We start from the raw sequence: 18,079 nt of genomic DNA, 5'->3' as shown, positions 1-18,079 counted from the left end.
TGGTGCTTACTAACAGAGAGGTGATGAGGAAGCTGATGATCCCAGCAACTTAAAGTAATGAGATGCAGTAAAGAGTAGTCAGTCTTGAAAGATTCAGCACCAGAGACTTCAAATAAAGATGAGAAAAATCCAAGCAAAGGCTCTATGGAGAGGACTGAAAATGAAAGCAGCAGCATGCACAGGACAAGAGATGAACAAGAAAATGGAACCACCAACGAAGTTCTCTATGGAAATGTAAGTGGAGAAGACCTAGATAAGCAAAAGAAATAAATACACTTAATTTAGAAGAATGGTACAAAACAAGCTGGTGACAAGTATGAGTCAAAATCTACTAAATAGGACATTGTTTGCCATGCTGGCTCTGGAAAGAGCGGTTCCCTTCTTAATAGGAGTAGTCTTGTCTCCTATGTCTTCTCTTCTGATTGTAGCTACATCTCGTACTGCACTCAGATGAAATCACCATAAATTTAAAATGATCACTACACGAAGACAAAGAAAAGACTCATCTCAAGTAAAAAGTATAACCGCTTTTCTAGCTCTTGATCTTCACTGGGCATGTATTATTAGTAAGAACACCATAAATTTATATTTATAATATCCTTCACTTAGACTGGAGAGATAGCTCAAGGGCTAAGAAAACACTGGCTGCTCTTCCAGAGAACCTAGATTCTGTTTCCAGTATCCACACAACAGCTCTCAACCTTCTGTAATCCAGTTTCAGGATCTTCAAATGCCCCCTTCAGGCCTCCATGGGCACTGCAAGCACACAGTATACATACACACATGCAGGCAAAATGCATTTTTTAAAAAAATGAAGGGATTAGAAAGATAGCTCGTGGGTTAAAAACATTTGTTTCTATTAAGAAATACACAGGTTTAGTTCCCAGCACCCACATGAGGGCTTAAAATCATCTATAACTCCGAGATATATAGCTCCAAAGGTACCAGATACACAAATATGTAAATATAGACATAGTGAATGTAGACCCAGAAGATAAAGAGATGTGCTGCAAAAACAACAAAACCAAAAACTCTTCAGGATAAAACATGGTTTACTGTACTTAATGAATTCAATGTAGTTATGGTTACCTACACAAGAATAGACCAGTTTAACATTTCATCAAAAATGAGGAAAGGGTTCACAAGTCCCCACTCAATTCCTAAGGAACAATTGACAGCTAACAATTGCTAGGTGGGGGAGTGTCATTTTCTTCAGTGATATAGCCACTGAGAAGTAGAGATATGACAGTAAGTGACTCCTCATCCACGTTCACGCAAGCAATCCCAATTAAATTCAATGACTCACAACAGCAAAAGACAGAGAAATAGGAAGGAGAGTTACTAGGAAGGAGGGATTCAATGAGAGGAACTGAGACACAGTAACAGGAATAAAAATGACTTTAAAATGCACTATATGCATGCATGAAACTATCAAAGAATAAATTAAAATTAATTAAATTAAAAACAAAGCCTCGAAACAGAGATGTTATTGCTAATTTTTGAACTGGTTTTCGTTTGGCTTTAGAAGTGTGGGGGGGGGCGACAAAGTGTTAAATCAAGATCAAGAAATCAATGAAAAGAAATGTTTAAAGTCTCAGAGAGAGCTGAGTGGTGGTGGTGTACTCCTTTAATCCCAGCATTCAGGAGGCAGAGGCAGGTGGACTTCTGTGAGTTCAAGGCCAGCCTGGTCTACAGAACTAGTTCCAAGATTGCCATGGCTATACAGAGAACTCTGACTCAGAGAAGTTTCAGAAAGAAAAGTAGTTAATGTCACTTCAATAAATCACAAGAAAAAGTTCTGGCTACTTACTTATTTTTGGTTTTTCAAGACAGGGTTTCTCTGTAGCTTTGGAGCCTGTCCAAGCCTGTCCCTGAAACTAGCTCTTGTAGGCCAGGATGGCCTCAAACTCAGAGAACCACCTGCCTCGGCCTCCCAAGTGCTGGGATTAAAGGCATGCACCACCATTGCATGGCAAGATCTGGCTTAAATGTTACAGATTATGACTAAACTGTAGCCATCTCAAGTATATTCCCTAGGCATTGCCATTTTAAAAATGAAGGCTTCTGACAGAAGTTCAGTTACATGGTTAGATTAACCAATTATACTTCTAATGTAGGTAGAACAGTAAACTATTAGAGCCATGTCTGAGAAGCCTGGGTATAGTGTGGGCTCCATCTCTTTATACTGATTATTTTATATTCAATGTCACTAAAGACGTGTTTCTTAAATGCTTAGCCAAAAGTATTGTAAAACACAGTATCTACCATACATTTACTGCCTATGATATGGCTATAGTTTTTAAAATACGAACAAAAATTTTTAAATGCTGTTTTTAGAAGATCTAATCTTTTTTTAAAAGCAAATAGTGGATCTGACTATAAAATTGTTTAGAACTTTCATGTCAAAAAATAAAACCATATTAAAAGGTAGCAAAATGATATGGAATTTATTTCTATGATAGAAAAGCATACATTATACAGATGTAGCCGTAACTCAAAAACTACTCCAGGTTCCTGGTAAATGAGAGCTCCTGAGATTAGATGAGAGTTCTTCAGTAACTCACTACGTGACTCACAATGGGAGGCATTTTCAAGATTATAAAGTTTTGAGTTGGAAAGCAACTACGTGAAACATTAAAGTAAACCATCAGAAATATGTTAAGTTTAGATGATACTGATTCTTTTTCACACATTAATGAAAATCATTTTTGAATGTGTGTGTGTGTATACACAGGCTAGAATAGAGTGTCAGGCCCGCTGGGCTAGAATCACAGATGGCTGTGAGCATCAACCAATATGGGTTCTGGGAAGCAGCTCTGATAGTCTGGAAGGGACTCTTAAGGATCAGGACAGCTCTCACAACCTCAAAGCATCCATCTTTCCAACACAAATGCCAACTTTCCACTAGCAGTTAGTTTTAAGTACAATGGAATAAGCCTTCCTTTACCAACCTAATAGTTTCCTCTTCTCAACAAGGAAATACCTCAGAACTCTTACTGGATGAGGTGGAAAGCAGCTGCAAAGATGGAAGAGTCGAACCTGGACCCTGATGGTGTCTCATCCCACATGTCTGGTGCCACTTCTCACTTAGCTAGACCCAGTGTATTTTCAGATTTCCTTTGTAAAATTGAAAAACAATTGTTAACCCCCCCCCCCCAATCTTTTCCTACAGATCTCAAAGACAAGAAAAAGTCACTTAAAACTATATTAGCGGGCTGGAGAGATGGCTGAGTGGTTAAGATCACTGCTTGCTCTTCTGGAGGTCCTGAATTCAATTCCCAGCAATCACATGGTGGCTCACGACATTCTGTAATGAGATCTGGCGCCCTCTTCTGGCATGCAGGCATACATGGATAAAGAATGTTGTATAATAATAAGTAAATAAAATCTTTAAAAGAACTATATTAGCATTTATAATTAACATAGGCAAAACCTTCCAACAAAATTTAAAATATATGTGACTACCTGGCTGGCTGTTTGGTTAGTTTTCTATGAAGTTTCAGTCAGGGAAAATATCACACTTTGCAATATTATTTTGAATAATTTATTCTTATGCCTAAGTCAACAGAACTAGTGCTGCTGTATTAATATTACAAAGTAAAAATAGTGTAGGACCAAGTTTAGAAACAGAAATTAAAGTTATTAACTTTGTAATATCTTTTTATTATTTATTTTGTTTGGTTGGTTTTTTTTTGTTTTGGATGGGGTTTCTCTGTAGCTTTGGACTTTTCTGGAACTCGCACTGTAGATCAGGCTCGCCTTGAACTCAAAGATCCACTTGTCTCAGATTCCCAAATGCTGGGATTAAAGGTATGGGTCACCACCACCCAGCATAGTATCTTTTTATGTACACCATATGAATTGGAGCTAAGAATATATTTTAAGTACTAACCCATCCAAAAATTGGGAGGAAAAACAAATCTCTACCTAAACTGAAGTTATAATTAGTAGCACCATCCATATGATATAATAACTCCCAATTTTTAAGAATGAAAATATAATAATACATTGAAATAAATGCAAATTATTTTGTTGGTTTGTCTAAGTCTTACACAAAAGTTGGTTCTTGACTTTAAAAAATCCTCTTAATTATTCTACATATTGCTATAAAAGTCAAATTATAAGAACCATATAATAACATACTAATAAATTTAGTTTCTTGACACAGCTTATATATGTAATTTTAACTTCCAGTAAAAAATATACAAAAGAAAGGTTAAGGCAGGAGAAGCATGACTTCAAGTAAATTAAAGGTCAGCTTGGGCTACAAAGAAAGACCTTTTCAAAAAAGAAAAACAAGCAAGAAGGTACAAAGAAGAAAACAAATGAAGATTCCTATGTTTCAAATTCAAAGTGATATAACCACCAACAGCAAATATCCACAATGTAACTTTTCACAGTTAAGTTCCTGAGTGTCACAGCTTATTCAACAGTTTAATTAGTGCTGAGCACATACATGTAGACCAATGATAAAGCATAGATTCTGCATGTGTGAGGACTTGGATTTGAGTCCCTAATACCCTAAATATTAATAAATATTAAATATTAACAAAATGGAAAAGCTAATATAAAAACAAAGAAATGTAACTGGGCAGTTGTGGCACACACCTTTAATCCCAGGACTCAGGATGCAGAGATGGGCGGATCTCCTGTGAGTTAGAGGCCAGCCTGGTCTACAGAGCACAGGGCTAAACAGAGAAACCCTGTCTCAGGAAAAACAAAAAGGGAAAATAGGGCTGACAAGATGGCCTGGTGGATTAAGGTACTTGATGACAAGCCTAACAACCTGAATTTGATTCCTGATTCCATATGGTGAGCTCTACAGTTTATCCTCTGACCTATACTATATAGGTGCCCCAAGGCACACATATGACCGGACATGAACACACATGCAGCACACATACATTAATACAAAAAATGAGAAAGGAGGAGAGGCCTTAACCCTTCCCAAGCAGAAAAAGTAAAAGAGCCAAACAAATATCATCTGTGAGGCAAATGTAGTGATGCATGCCTTTAGTCCCAGTGCTAAAGAGGCAAAGGCCAGCCTGGTCTGCACTGTGACTTCCAGGACATGACCCTGTCTCAAAAAAGACCATCTGTAATAGCTAGCTAATAGGCTACTAACCTTGCTTTAGTTTTAGAAAAATTTTTATTGACTTAAAGTACATCAGATAGGCTATCCAATCTTTTCATATCCACCAACCCACAGATACAGAAAGAAAGCAAGAATGACTTTCAAAAAAATGTCTAATAAAAATTATTTTTACCTGTAAATTGTTTTCTGTGACTCTGTTCCACCAAACCATATTGATGGGTACTCCTGATTTACACCTGTCAGCAAGGCAGCCAATAGGGTTCTTTGCTTTTCGTGCCTTTGATCCCATCGGAACTAGCCTCTCCTCCAGCATCCCCAGGCGACACTTCCTTGGCTAGGAGAAAGAAGGAAAGAAACCGAGCCACTCCTAACATCCCCACACTAATCTAAACTAAATCTAATGAAAATACAGGAGATGTTAGGAAGGTTGGATAGAAAACAAGTAAAATCTTTAGGAATCTTTTCTAAGTTCATAACCACCCACAATCTCCCACCCCCACCAGACCTCTCTAGAATCCATCCACACAAAGTACTCATGGTCTGAACAATGTTACATAAACAACCAATGCTGTAGAGAATTAAAATCTGAATTTAAAATTTTATGGCTAGAAATTAAACTATGAAGGTGAATGAATGCTTATATAAACTTCCTAATGAACTTATTCTCAATGCAAAATGGAAAAAAAAATTTTCAGAGGAAGAAAATAGTAAATAATTCTCAATTCTTTCCTTCAGTAACTCATCTCACTATCTTATTTCCCAGCTGAAAAAAAAGCAACTGATTGCTAAGGGATGATAATTTAAAAATCATTTTAATTCTGTGTATGATAGGCTGAAGTATGGCAGTTATTCTAGAACAGGCAAAGCAAAGTACTCAAAGAACAGAAATATAGACTAAAGTTTAAAAAAGTGAACAGCACAATAATAACATAAACTTCAATGGTCTTTTAAATTGAGGTAACTTGAACAAAGAGCTAATAAATTGTGCAACAAAATAGCAAATTTGTGTTAACATACTAATAAAGTTAGTAAGCCATCCTCACAGCAGCAGGTAGGGCTGTGTAGTATACACACATAACATGTATGGTATGTCCATGTGTATCCCCTTCAGGAAATAAACTTATAGATGCTTGACTGCAGTTGGGGTGTAAAATAAATCAACAAATCTAATTAACAAAATTAAATAAGATCCACACTTAATTTTATTGCTATATTCTGAGATGCAATAAGAGTACTAAAAATCATTAGAGTATATCAAGGTATTTTTTAAGTCTAGTATAAAGAGAGCAGTACATTTTGCTATGCATGGTAGTGCAAAAGTCTGTAACCCCAGCGTTTTAGAAGCTGAAGTAAGAGAATCCTTAATCTTGGGCCAGCCCAAACTATACTGCAAGATACAACCTTAAAAGGTGTTAGGCCAGGCGGTGGTAGCACGGGTGCCTTTAATCCCAGCACTCGGGAGGCAGAGGCAGGAGGATCTCTGAGTTTGAGGCCAGCCTGGTCTACAAGAGCTAGTTCCATGACAGGCTCCAAAGCTACAGAGAAACCCTGTCTCGAAAACAAACAAACAAACAAACAAAAAGATGGAGAGTTGGTTCAGTGGTTAAGAGCACCTGCTACTCTTGCAAAGGACCCACCTGCCACCTTAACTCTGGTCCCAAGGGATTTGACACCTTCTGATTTCTACAGTCACCAAACATGAATATCGTGCACATACATACATGCATGTAAACCACTCATACACATAAAATATGCTTAAAATTTTAAAGAACAGGAGCTGGAGAGATGGCTCAGCAGTTAAGAGCACGCACGGCCTGCTCTTCCAGAGGTTCTGAGTTCAATTCCCAGCAACTACAACCATCTATAATGAGATGTGACATCCTCTTCTAGCCTGCAGGCATACATGCAGACAGAACACATAAAAAATTAAAGGACGTAGTAGAATCAATAATTTAAGAAAACACAACTTCTAAATTTCAAAACCCTAATACCTATAGAAAAATTAATTTATCTAACATAGTTCTCCTCTCCTTAAGATGCCTATACTAATACTGTCTTTAAGGAGAATAAAAATAATTAAACTTGAATCAAGAAAGAGACTTCATTTACCTACCTACCTAATAATCCGAATAGTGAATGAGGCTCATGAAGCTAAGGTGGCACCAGCTCTATGCAGCTCAGGGCTCACACAGTCTCCCTGCATTTCTAAATCAGAGAGAAGGTCTCTGGACAGGAATACTCTATATGCTTTGTGGCTCATGCCACAATCACATTTTAAGTGGAGCAATTTTAAACCAAATTGTTAGCAACTTAACTCCTTAGAAAAAGTTAAGATTAAACTCATACATTTTTGTGTTCAAGTAATTAACTGTAAGGCTTTGATATATAGTACAGATAACAGCCTTAATTAAGCATGTACTATTTTTAAAATTTGTATTTTAAAAATTACTGGGTTATAAATTCTACCTCTTCAAAAATACTAAAATATCAAAGGCCAATTAAAATCATAATAGGCGAAAGAAGATGGTTTATTGCTTTCCCAAAGAATCTGGGTTCAGTTCTCAGCACCCACAACCGTATGTAGCTCTAGTTCCCGGGTATCTGATCCCATCTCTGGGCTCCACAAGGACCACACACATAGTGAGACATACATGCAGGCAGAACACTCATACACATAAGCAAAAAACTTTAAAATTAAAATCATAGCTGGCCAAAACACTTCTACAAAGTTACTTCGATTCTAGTCATATACTGAAATACAAAATATATATGTATATTACTTTAAATGGTCTACAGCAATTCAGATTTGTCAAATTCATTTTCTTTTTGACACAGTTATAAATCAATGCAATTTATCGTCCATGTAGTACATTAATAACATGGAAAAAATTATAATAGATCATCTTTACTCCCAAGAGTTCTCATAAGAATTGCTTCTTGGTTTTCCAAATAATTCTTACTGTTTTCCCTTTATTCCATACCCAGTGCCTACACCTAAGGAGGAGGAGTTCTCTGAAGCTGAGCTGGAAACACAAAAGCTCTTCAATAAGCAACCAACAAGCTGCATGGTCATGCAGGACACTGAAAAGACCTAAAGTAGCAGCAGCATTTCAACTAACAGAAGCAGCTTGGTGTGGCAGCACATGCATTTAATCTCAGCACTTGGGAGGCCCTATCTTTAAGAAAAAAAAATTTAAAAACAAAGTAAGAGAAACAAAATACAAATTCACAATGCAAAATGACATTCAAAAAAGAAATGGCAGCAACACAAAACATGAACATACAGCAAAGGGGGGCAGTATACAGAAAAAGAAAGAAGATTCTATCTGTGAGCTAATTTCTAAGTCAGCTGGGCTATTTCAAGAAAAATTTCCAATTGAACATCTGAGGAAGGACTTTGTATTAGGGACTGTTGTTGGTGCTTAGAATACATTGACATGCATGCACCCTTTCCTGGAACAGAAGGCTATAGATATAGCCTTCTAGGAGGCTATACATATACAAAGGCAAAGTGTAACTCACTGACACAATACAGTAGTGCACACATAACTAAGATACCGTGATAGCAGAGGCCACATGGGAGGCAAGTGCTTGAGCAGACTTTTAAGGCAGAGTAAGTGTGCCAAATGAGGGGGTGGGGAAAGAGAGATGGTGTGTAGGGTAGGTGAGACTATGTTTGAAGGAGGAAATGGAAGCCTAGGAAAAATGCACCTGTAAACCAAAGCACAGGTGCATAGAGTTCATGCACCACTAGGTCACTAGAAGGTTAAGCTAAAGAGACAAGGATGAAGCTTGAAAGCAGTAACAAAACATTCATTGTATCATAACCTACAATAACAAATTTGAACCTCATTTGGCAAAAGGAAATGGTTTAGAAAAGAGTTGACAGGAGGGGGATACATTTCAGAAAGGAAGTTCTACAGCAATCTGGACAAAGTGTAGGTATGAAACTGGAAGCCAGTAACAAATTAGTGGACTCTGACAGACTCAGGTCTAGGCCAAACTTTCTCAAATTCAGCACTGCAAACTGGATAGACTTTTTTAATGGGGGTGCCCCAAGTTCTACAAGATGGTTAGTACACCTGTCTGCTCCTACTAGATCCCAAAACAGCACTATCAATACAGTAACAACACAAAACTATCTTCAAGTGTTACCAAATGCCCTCTCCATATAGGATGCCACTGCCTCCAGCAAAGAACCAAGGCAGAGAACAGGGCAAATGTAATAAATTCAGAATATAAAGGAACTGGAAGGTTAAGAACTATTGATTAGCTGAAAGAGGAAAGCTAGTCAAATGGATGATGAGGAAGAAGGAAACAAAATATTATGTAAAATCACTATGTATACAGTTTTCTGAGTTTTCCTTTAGCAGAAGCCAAAGACCCTCTCTCTTTCCCCTTACACCTTCTACTTTCTAAAATCCTAATTTAGCAAGTACTGAAACTTGCAATTATCCAAAAAAAAAAAAAAAGTCAATTCTTATGTTGATCCTGTTCCAAAATAGCCAGAGCAGTACGGCTTTACTAATTATTGTGCAATGGGGGCATTTATGTCCTCTAACAACCACCTTCCTCTGCCTCTCAGCAAGTCAATACCACAGCAGAGTCCCCACTGTCCTTGTCCTGGGACAAAACACCCAGCAGTGCCTATAAATTCCTGTTCTTTTCTCTTGCTCCCTCCCTCTCATATATATATATATACACACACACACACACACACACACACACACACACACACACCTGGAGTCTCGTTATTTCTTATAAAAATGACTGATTTTAATAGTTCACAAAACTTAATACTATCAAGGCCATAAGGCAGTAATAGCTGAATAGTGGGTTTTTTTCAGCATTTACTTTTTTTTTTTTGAGTTTTTCAATTTTTTTTTTTTTTAAAGATTTTTCAAGACAGGGTTTCTCTGTAGTTTTTGGTGCCTGTCCTGAAACTAGCTCTTATTTATTTATTGATTGATTGATTGATTGATTGATTGAAGATTTCTGTCTCTTCCCCGCCACCGCCTCCCATTTCCCTCCCCCTCCCCCAATCAAGTCAGAGCGAAAGTTTTCAAGGGGAAAAGACTCAAAATATATTCTAGAGTAGAAGTGTAACAAACGTGGAGCTTTGGAAGCATCTTGTTACAGTTGGAGGGTAGCTCGGTGGAATCACAACTTGCCTAGCATCCCCAAGGAAGGCCCTGGGTATCCATCCCTATCACCATGAGAGATATTTTTTAAAAACTTACTCTGACACAGTCAATTAAGAGTTAGGCTAAGATTGAATTTCTACAAAGTACCAAAACTTGCCAGGCACTGCTCATCTACAGACCACACTTGATCCAATATTCTCATGAGTCAAAACCTAGATGAGAACCCATTAGTGACACACACAGGAACAGGAGACACCCTCAGAACTGAAAAACTGTGAAGCTTTCAGTTGTTTTGAACCTTGACTTAGAATTCAGAACCTTCAAAGCTTCTACTGAGAGTACTGCCCCACATTTTACAAAATCTTTTCTTCTAAGGATTTCACCTCTAAGATGTGAACTGAAGGACATTCTCAAAACCCTATCAAGACAGGTAAGTCTCTAGACTCAGGCACTGTTGTTTGGGGTAGTTAGGGGAGGAGGGGGAGGATGCTGCTTTTTGAGACAGGGTCTGTGTAGCCTTGACTCTGAATCACTGCTTAGCTGAGGGCAACCTTGAACTCCTGCTACGCGGCAGCACTTATAAGAAAAATTCACTCACTCACTCAATGAATTCATTTATTAGCCTTTCTAGCCTTAAAAATAAATGACCATTATGATCCGTTCTTTTTTCAAGAACATTTAGAATCTAGAAGGAAGGACGTAAAACAGTCACCTGTGTAGATAAAAACTAGCAGCAGACCAGTACTTATAGCACTGAGTCTTTGGTGACTACAAAGCACTACACTAACGACAGACCAGAAAAATGACACCACTAATGTCATCACTGATGAAAGACCAGAGAAAACAAGATGTTATCCCCAAAGTGTTTCCCTTACCTCAAACCACTCTGAATATCAAATTTATAAGCAAAGACTTCCATTATTCATACTGTGAAACAATAATTAAAACAGCATATGCTCAAAAAAGCAAAAAGTAATGAATACATAAGAAAATTAATACACACGCACACATCTTCAACTGATGTTCACTGACAGTCCAAATTCACCATCTTCTATAGTTAACAATCATGCACCCGCAATTGAATGTAAAGTTCATCAGCCAGAAAGAAGCATGCCTTTCTTCCACAACCTTCTCTAACTCCAGAAGGTGATCCCTTGATTAACTTAATGTTCTGACTACTTTAGTGTATCTTTACTTATAGAAAATAAATAATTACAATTCCATTAATGATCAGCAATTTAATTCCCTGGAGTACAAATAGGCTGCTATAACTAATTAAACACACTTGATTTCTTTTTCTCTTTTCCATTTTTTGGGGGGACAGTTTTGCTACACAACCCTTGGGTAGCTTAGAGCTCTCTATGTAGACCACACTGGCTTTCAACTTGAGGCAATTCTCCTGCCTCTGCCTTTGCGATACTGGGATTATATATAGGCATGGGGAACATACTGGAGGTCACGGGTTTCAATACATCCATTTCTATGTTGTGCTGGGATCAAAATCAGGTGTGCTCAGGTTTGATATAGCAAACAATTTATACACTGAGGCAACTCCCCAGACCCTTGTTTTGTTTTTGTGAGGTACAGTCTGAGGGAACCGAAGCTAGCCTAGAATTCCTGATCCTCCGTATGAACCACCATATCTGGTTTATGCAGTGCTGGGGATCAGATCAAACCCAAGCATCATATATGGAAGGCAAGGACTCTACCAACCAAGCTACGTCCCCAGCTCAACTTTTAATTTAACTTGTATGCTGTACTTGCTTAGTTGAATGTTTAAAAGAAGCACAGTATCTCCAAAACTGTTCCTACTATGATTTGAAATAGGTAATGAAAAATAATGCTACGTACTCAGAAATAGACTAAGTCTTTAAAGTTTGCAGTATAAAGGCTGCAGAATCGTAAGCTATCAAAGACCATAATAACTACCTAACAAGCACATGTCACTATGCCAAACACTTGACACTCATTAATGTGTTTAATATACACATTCATATGAAGCTAATGCCCATCATTACATCAACTTTATGGATTCAAAACAAATCTTAAAAGAGGTTACTTTCCTACACTCTCACCACTAACAAGGTTGGGTTCCAAAGCCTGTTCTCTTAATTATAGTACCCTGTATCCAGAGAGACCTATCCCATACCTTCAAGTATCACAGTCTTAATGTCATTTAGTTAAACCTGAACCAATCTCTCTTAATCTTACCAGCATGAAGGAATCTGTAAGAAACAATGAGATGATAGTCAAAGAAATAAAGTCTAAAAGATTAACTCTCTTTTCAAAAATACAAGAAAAAATTAAGAAATGCAATTACCAAATTGGTGAACATAACATGGGTTGGCTAAAATCATCTTTACTAATTCATTTCTTCACACTCAGCTTCTTGAAAAACAGGGATGAATCAACAACAAGGTCCATTCTTGGTAACAGTTATAGTTCATAAATTCAATGATCATAGATGGGTATAGGAAAGTCAGACAGATATGTCATAATGATCTACTAGCTCTAAGATCCAAGGTAAAAGCATTCTGTATTTACTGAACTACCTGAACTACTGTTTTTCTGTTAAAAAAAAATTAACTAATCAAAAATTGTAAGACTGTGTGATAAGTATGGCCAAGAGTACGTAGAAAGACACAAACCTCAATCTACTTGTTTGGTATGACGTTAAATTCCACACTACCACACACACACTTAATCTCCAAAACAAAATGTTATACTAGTTTTTTTAAAATCAAGCAATCATGGATTTAAAGAAATCTTTCTTAGAATCAGGCCTAGTGGTGTACACCTTCAGTCACAACAGTTGGGAGGCAGAGGTAGGTGGATCAAGGCTGGCCTGGTCTACATAGTGAGTTCCAGGACAGTCAGAGCTATGTAGGAGACAGAGAGACAGAGAGAAACAGAGAGACAGAAAGAGGGGGGGAGGAGGGAGGGAGAAAATCCTTAGTTAAACAAAAATGTTTACTGCACAACCAACTGAAAAAAGTATTCATGAGGAAACAGGAAACACTGTATCATCAGGAAGCTGGTAATGGGGACAGTAGACAGCTGTTCTCAAGAGACTAGGCCAGGATGACCCACACTGGGCTCAAACAAGTAAATAATCAGGGACAATAGTGCCAGTGAATTGCTCTCTCAAGAAAATAACCCAGAAGATTCTTTCTTCTACCACCCACATTGCATCACAAACAAAACCACAACAGGTGACTATGCCCCTGGATCCCACTGCTCTCATCCTGACCAAGAGCAGAACAAAAGTTTCAGAAATATTGGTGTCGGGAATTTGAGTTATTAAAGTCTGAAAAAATAGACAAAAATGGACATTATCCCATTTAGGACTGAAACACACTAAAGTGAGTCAAAGATATGTAAATAGTGGGCACCTAATAATGTTTTTATTCTGATACAGAGAGAATGAATATAAGAGACCACCTAGTAAATAAAGGAGCAGACCATCACCCCGAGAGAGATAAAAGGAATCAAGAATATCAATCAGAAGACTCGTCTGCCTGATTTCTACCAACCACATGTGGTAGTCCTGTACAAAAGACCACAGAGTGGCAAGAACCACATCAGAGCCTCAAACACTGCATTCACACCTGTGCTCCTATATCTAATTTTAATAAAAGATATTGTTTTCAAAGGATTTGGGAACCCAAGGTTTACTGCTTGTCTGGATCACACCTAGTGACTTCATGCCAGTAACCAATTTTAACTGTACCTGCTAAGGTTGCCTTGTGTACTAATCTCTAGCATAGTAATTCTCATTTTTAATAAAATTCCAAAGTCATAGGTAGCATTTTACAGGGATTTAACTTTTCCATAGATTATAAAATAAGAATTTAATTCTTCCAACATCTATCTTGCCCAAGATTACACAAATTTCTTATTATAACCTTTCAATCTATATACATTCTTAATGAGAAAATAAATGAAAAACACCAATGCTTCTCAAGCATAAATAAAAGAAACATTTAAAACCCCTTCTATCATGGCTGTGCTTTGCATAAAATTAAACTGAATTGCAAGAAACATAACTGTATTTGATGCCACAGTATTATCAGTTGCTACAGGTGTTTTGAAACTCTACAGCTGGCTATGGTCCCTGTGGTTCTATTGTAACGACCAAAGGCATATGCTCAGGTATGGAATGTTCAGAAATCTTCTCACAACTCTAATGACAATTAGATGATGCTATGAACTGTTTTATACTATTTTCATACCACATTTTAACACTTCAGTAAGCCCATAAACATAGTAAGATGGTCTGTTTATATGTGAATGTCAGGAGTTTCCTGAGGCTCCTTCCTAATTGTGGGTACCTTCTACCTAGATAGTTTGAGCTTCTCCACAGTCTTTGCCATCAATCTTCTTTTCCTTATATGTTCTCGTGGATCTAGCAAATCACTGCTACTTGCAATCATCAAATACTTAAGCAAGTACTCATTAATATGTTCACATATAGTAAAAACAAATGACTGTTTGGATCGGTCCACCTGCAATTTTGGGGAAGTTACTTACCTTACAGGCTATGACATGGTATTGAATGTCCTACTATATGTTCTCTGCAATTATTTTGAAGTATCAATAAGTAATCATGCTACCCTGCTTAAATAAGCATTGAGTTTGATTAAACAATTAAATATAGCTTGTATTTATTTCCATGGAATCATATCACGAAACCAACATAAATTACAACAACAAAAAAAAAGAAGTACCCCTTGACTGCCCACACACTATGCATTACTCCCACTGCCAAAGAATTCCTAAAACAAAGATTTTTTTTTTAAAAAAACCGTTCTGAGCAACCATTAACATTTAAAAACACAATACATACCCACATAAAGAGCACACACGTGCTACCTCAAATCTACTGGACGAAGCCCACGTGTCCCTCTACCACACATTATGTTAACTGTCAGCAGCAATGGGTGCTCTGCAGTCAGATCCTAATACTTTCAATTTCAAAACAGGGAAGTTTTTGAGAAATAAAGGACAAGACAACAACTGTTTAGGATATGCCTATCATTTCATGAATGGGAAGACTATATATAGTCTAGAATGATGGTAGAAGGTCACAGGGTTGGATATCCAGGAACTTCTAGATATACAGTAAAGCATTTCCTTGAATTATTACTCTGCTTCTACTAAACTATATTCTACTACTGGAGGCCAGACAGGGCAGCTCAAGTGATTCTAGGTCTCAGGAGGCATAAGGAGGATCATTGTATATCCAAGGCCAGTCTGGGCTACAAAGCACTGAAATAACATGCCAATAGTTCCTTTTATTGTTTTCTTCTTTAAAAAAAAAATGCTGTATTTTTCTCTTAAAATCCCCACTGATTTTTTTGGCTATTTATCAAAACTATCTCTAAATGGTACACTTAAACTCTGTTTAAGATACAGCCAGTTAGTTAATGTTCACAGTAATGCTTTTAAATGTTCAATTACCATGCTAGTTCTACTTTTTACTAAGGTATCAGAAACAGCAGCTAACCTTTTTTTAAAAACTACAAGAAAGTCATTAGAAGGACCAGTAAGCTAACTGGAAGTCTTCTCCTTTTCTCTCAAGAGTTCTAGATAACTTGTTCCCAGGTTGTGGCCACTTTTCCACTTCCCTGCCATGAATTTTCAGTGCTACCTTTCATTATTGCCAACAAGTCTGCTTGTGTCCACCTCTACCACCTCTCACCAACCCATGAGAAAAGTGTATAAAGCAAAAACTCATTTCCCTCGGTGAAAACCATTAAAAGACCTTTAAAAAATCAAACCCAAACAGTTTATCTATCAGGCCTAGCTGTTAAAAGCATTTCTAATCACCTTGTTCGAATTCAATTGTTAAGAAGGAAACAATATTAAGTGCACAAAGCGCTTGTGTGATAATAGGCCACATCCCGAAAATGTTTTGCTTTGGAAACACCCACTCTCTTTAATTTTTGTAAGTAACTTAGTGAGGTATGACTGATGGACACAGTGTTATACACATTTCACACATGTGATTCATTAAACCTGGAAACAAGCTTAGTCATGAAGTCATCCCCACCACAGCCATCATGAACCTCACACTACACTCCCCTCTGTTCAGATACCGCCTCTTCAGTTCATTTTTTCTAAAGTTGGTATAACTTGGGGCCTTTCTCCCATTACTTAGAAAACAAGAATGCTTCAACTTCACGTCCACCCAGAATGCAGTTTCTTATAACCTTGGCTACTGCGGGTCTTAACCAAATGACCAGATTCTCTTAGTGACTTCACATCAGCATGGTTCTCACTAAGACCCAAAGGCACCAAACTATCCATTTCAGTCTGGCATAAATCAGTCCTTATACAATTCTATAATCATCTATAGCCTCAATTCTAAATTATATCAAATTAAATCAGATTTTTAAAATGAACATATTCTAAGGATTAAACATGGTGGCACATACTTATAATTGGGAAACTGAGGCAGGAGTGTTATGAATTCAAAGCTAGCTTCAGTGACATAGTAAAACTGTGTTGTCAGTGCCCCCAGAAAAAAACAAAATAACAAGAAACCCACACAGTTTTAATTACAAGTTAGCTTTAAATAGTTGGGTCAATTAGGAAAAGTTATAAATCTTAGGATAGAACAAGTTAGAGATCTTCAAGTCAAAAAATAAAGCTAAAATATGGTGAAAATGCTTACACTGGGTCATATTAACAGCAACATAATATATTTAGAAAACGAACAAAAAGCAAGAAGGATTTCATCCTATTGCATCCTATTGCATAAAAGTTTTCATCCCATGCATACAGATCAAATAAAATTCCACATATAAGAAACAAAGTATCATGCCAACACTGGGGAGGCAGGAGAACCATCTCAAATACAAGGCCAGCCTGGGTTATTTAAGATCCCAGCTCAAAAAGCCAAAAGTAATGAGAGAAAGCAAAGCGATGAGGAAAAACTTAAGTAAAGGCAAGAAAAGCACTCAAAATAAAAGGTCTTATTCCCACTTAAATTGCATTTAATTTCACTGGAATTTCAATTTTCACCTACCTTCCTTCTCTGGGAGATGTTGAGGGCACCGAAGTCATTAAACAAGGACGAAACAGGTGAAGTCAAAGGATCTGGAAAGCAAGTCACACAGGTTTCCAACAACTCAGGGAACGAGCAAGGCTAAGACATGTCAACCTGGCAGAGCCACAACAGCATCAAGTTCAGTGCTCACGCACCTGCACGTTCAATGTACCAGATACAAACTGGTAACTACTTCATTCAGCCTATACTGCTGTCTACCCAGTCAAGTAGGTATCTCTATGTAAAAATACAATAGGTAAGTTGTGAAGGAGGGAAGTCTAGTTGTAGTAAACACTTGTGCTAAGAACAAGTACTGGGGATAAAGAGTCAGGGCCAGAGAGATCCAGGTTCAGATTAGATTAAACATTAAGGCCTTCAAACCTTCTACTTTACAGACTAATCCACAGTTCTAAGTTTATCAGGAGACCTCTGACATCCTTGTTAAAGTATTTATTTGAATGATGGAAATACTAAATGTTTAAAATATAAACAGAATCCAAAGGTTTTACAGATCCAAAGTGTCATTACTCTTTAAACATTACAACTCTGAATTGTTTCCCACTTTACACACCACAAGACACAAGTCATGGAACTTTAGTACTTCATCTTCACTTCCGGACATCAATAAATCTTGTATTTTTAAATCTTATTATGTGTGAGATCGTAAAAGCCTATATTAAATGTCCTCCCTTAAAAGAGCTCTAATAGGGGCTGGAGAGATGGCTCAGTGGTTAAGAGCATTGCCTGCTCTTCCAAAGGTCCTGAGTTCAATTCCCAGCAACCACATGG

The 18,079-nt window shown here is 37.3% G+C and overlaps 1 protein-coding gene across 3 annotated transcripts in view; it reads right to left on the bottom strand.

Moving 5' to 3' along the window:
• Pan3 (poly(A) specific ribonuclease subunit PAN3) overlaps positions 1 to 18,079 on the bottom strand; it is a 116,015-nt gene that overhangs the window by 77,976 nt on the left and 19,960 nt on the right. For 2 of the 3 annotated variants that reach the window (XM_005344710.3, XM_013350949.2), the window contains exons 4-5: positions 17,270 to 17,340; positions 5,268 to 5,429 (exon numbers count right to left, since the gene is read on the bottom strand). In XM_005344710.3, coding sequence (XP_005344767.1) covers positions 5,268 to 5,429; positions 17,270 to 17,340 — 233 coding nt within the window. The remainder of the gene's footprint in view (positions 1 to 5,267; positions 5,430 to 17,269; positions 17,341 to 18,079) is intronic. The other variant, XM_005344711.2, reaches the window with a different exon arrangement.

This window comes from Microtus ochrogaster, chromosome 2 (assembly GCF_000317375.1).
Source record: "Microtus ochrogaster isolate Prairie Vole_2 chromosome 2, MicOch1.0, whole genome shotgun sequence".
NCBI classification, from domain to species: Eukaryota; Metazoa; Chordata; class Mammalia; order Rodentia; family Cricetidae; genus Microtus; species Microtus ochrogaster.
Note: the sequence above shows the minus strand (reverse complement) of the source record. Positions and strands in the feature narration are given on the sequence as shown.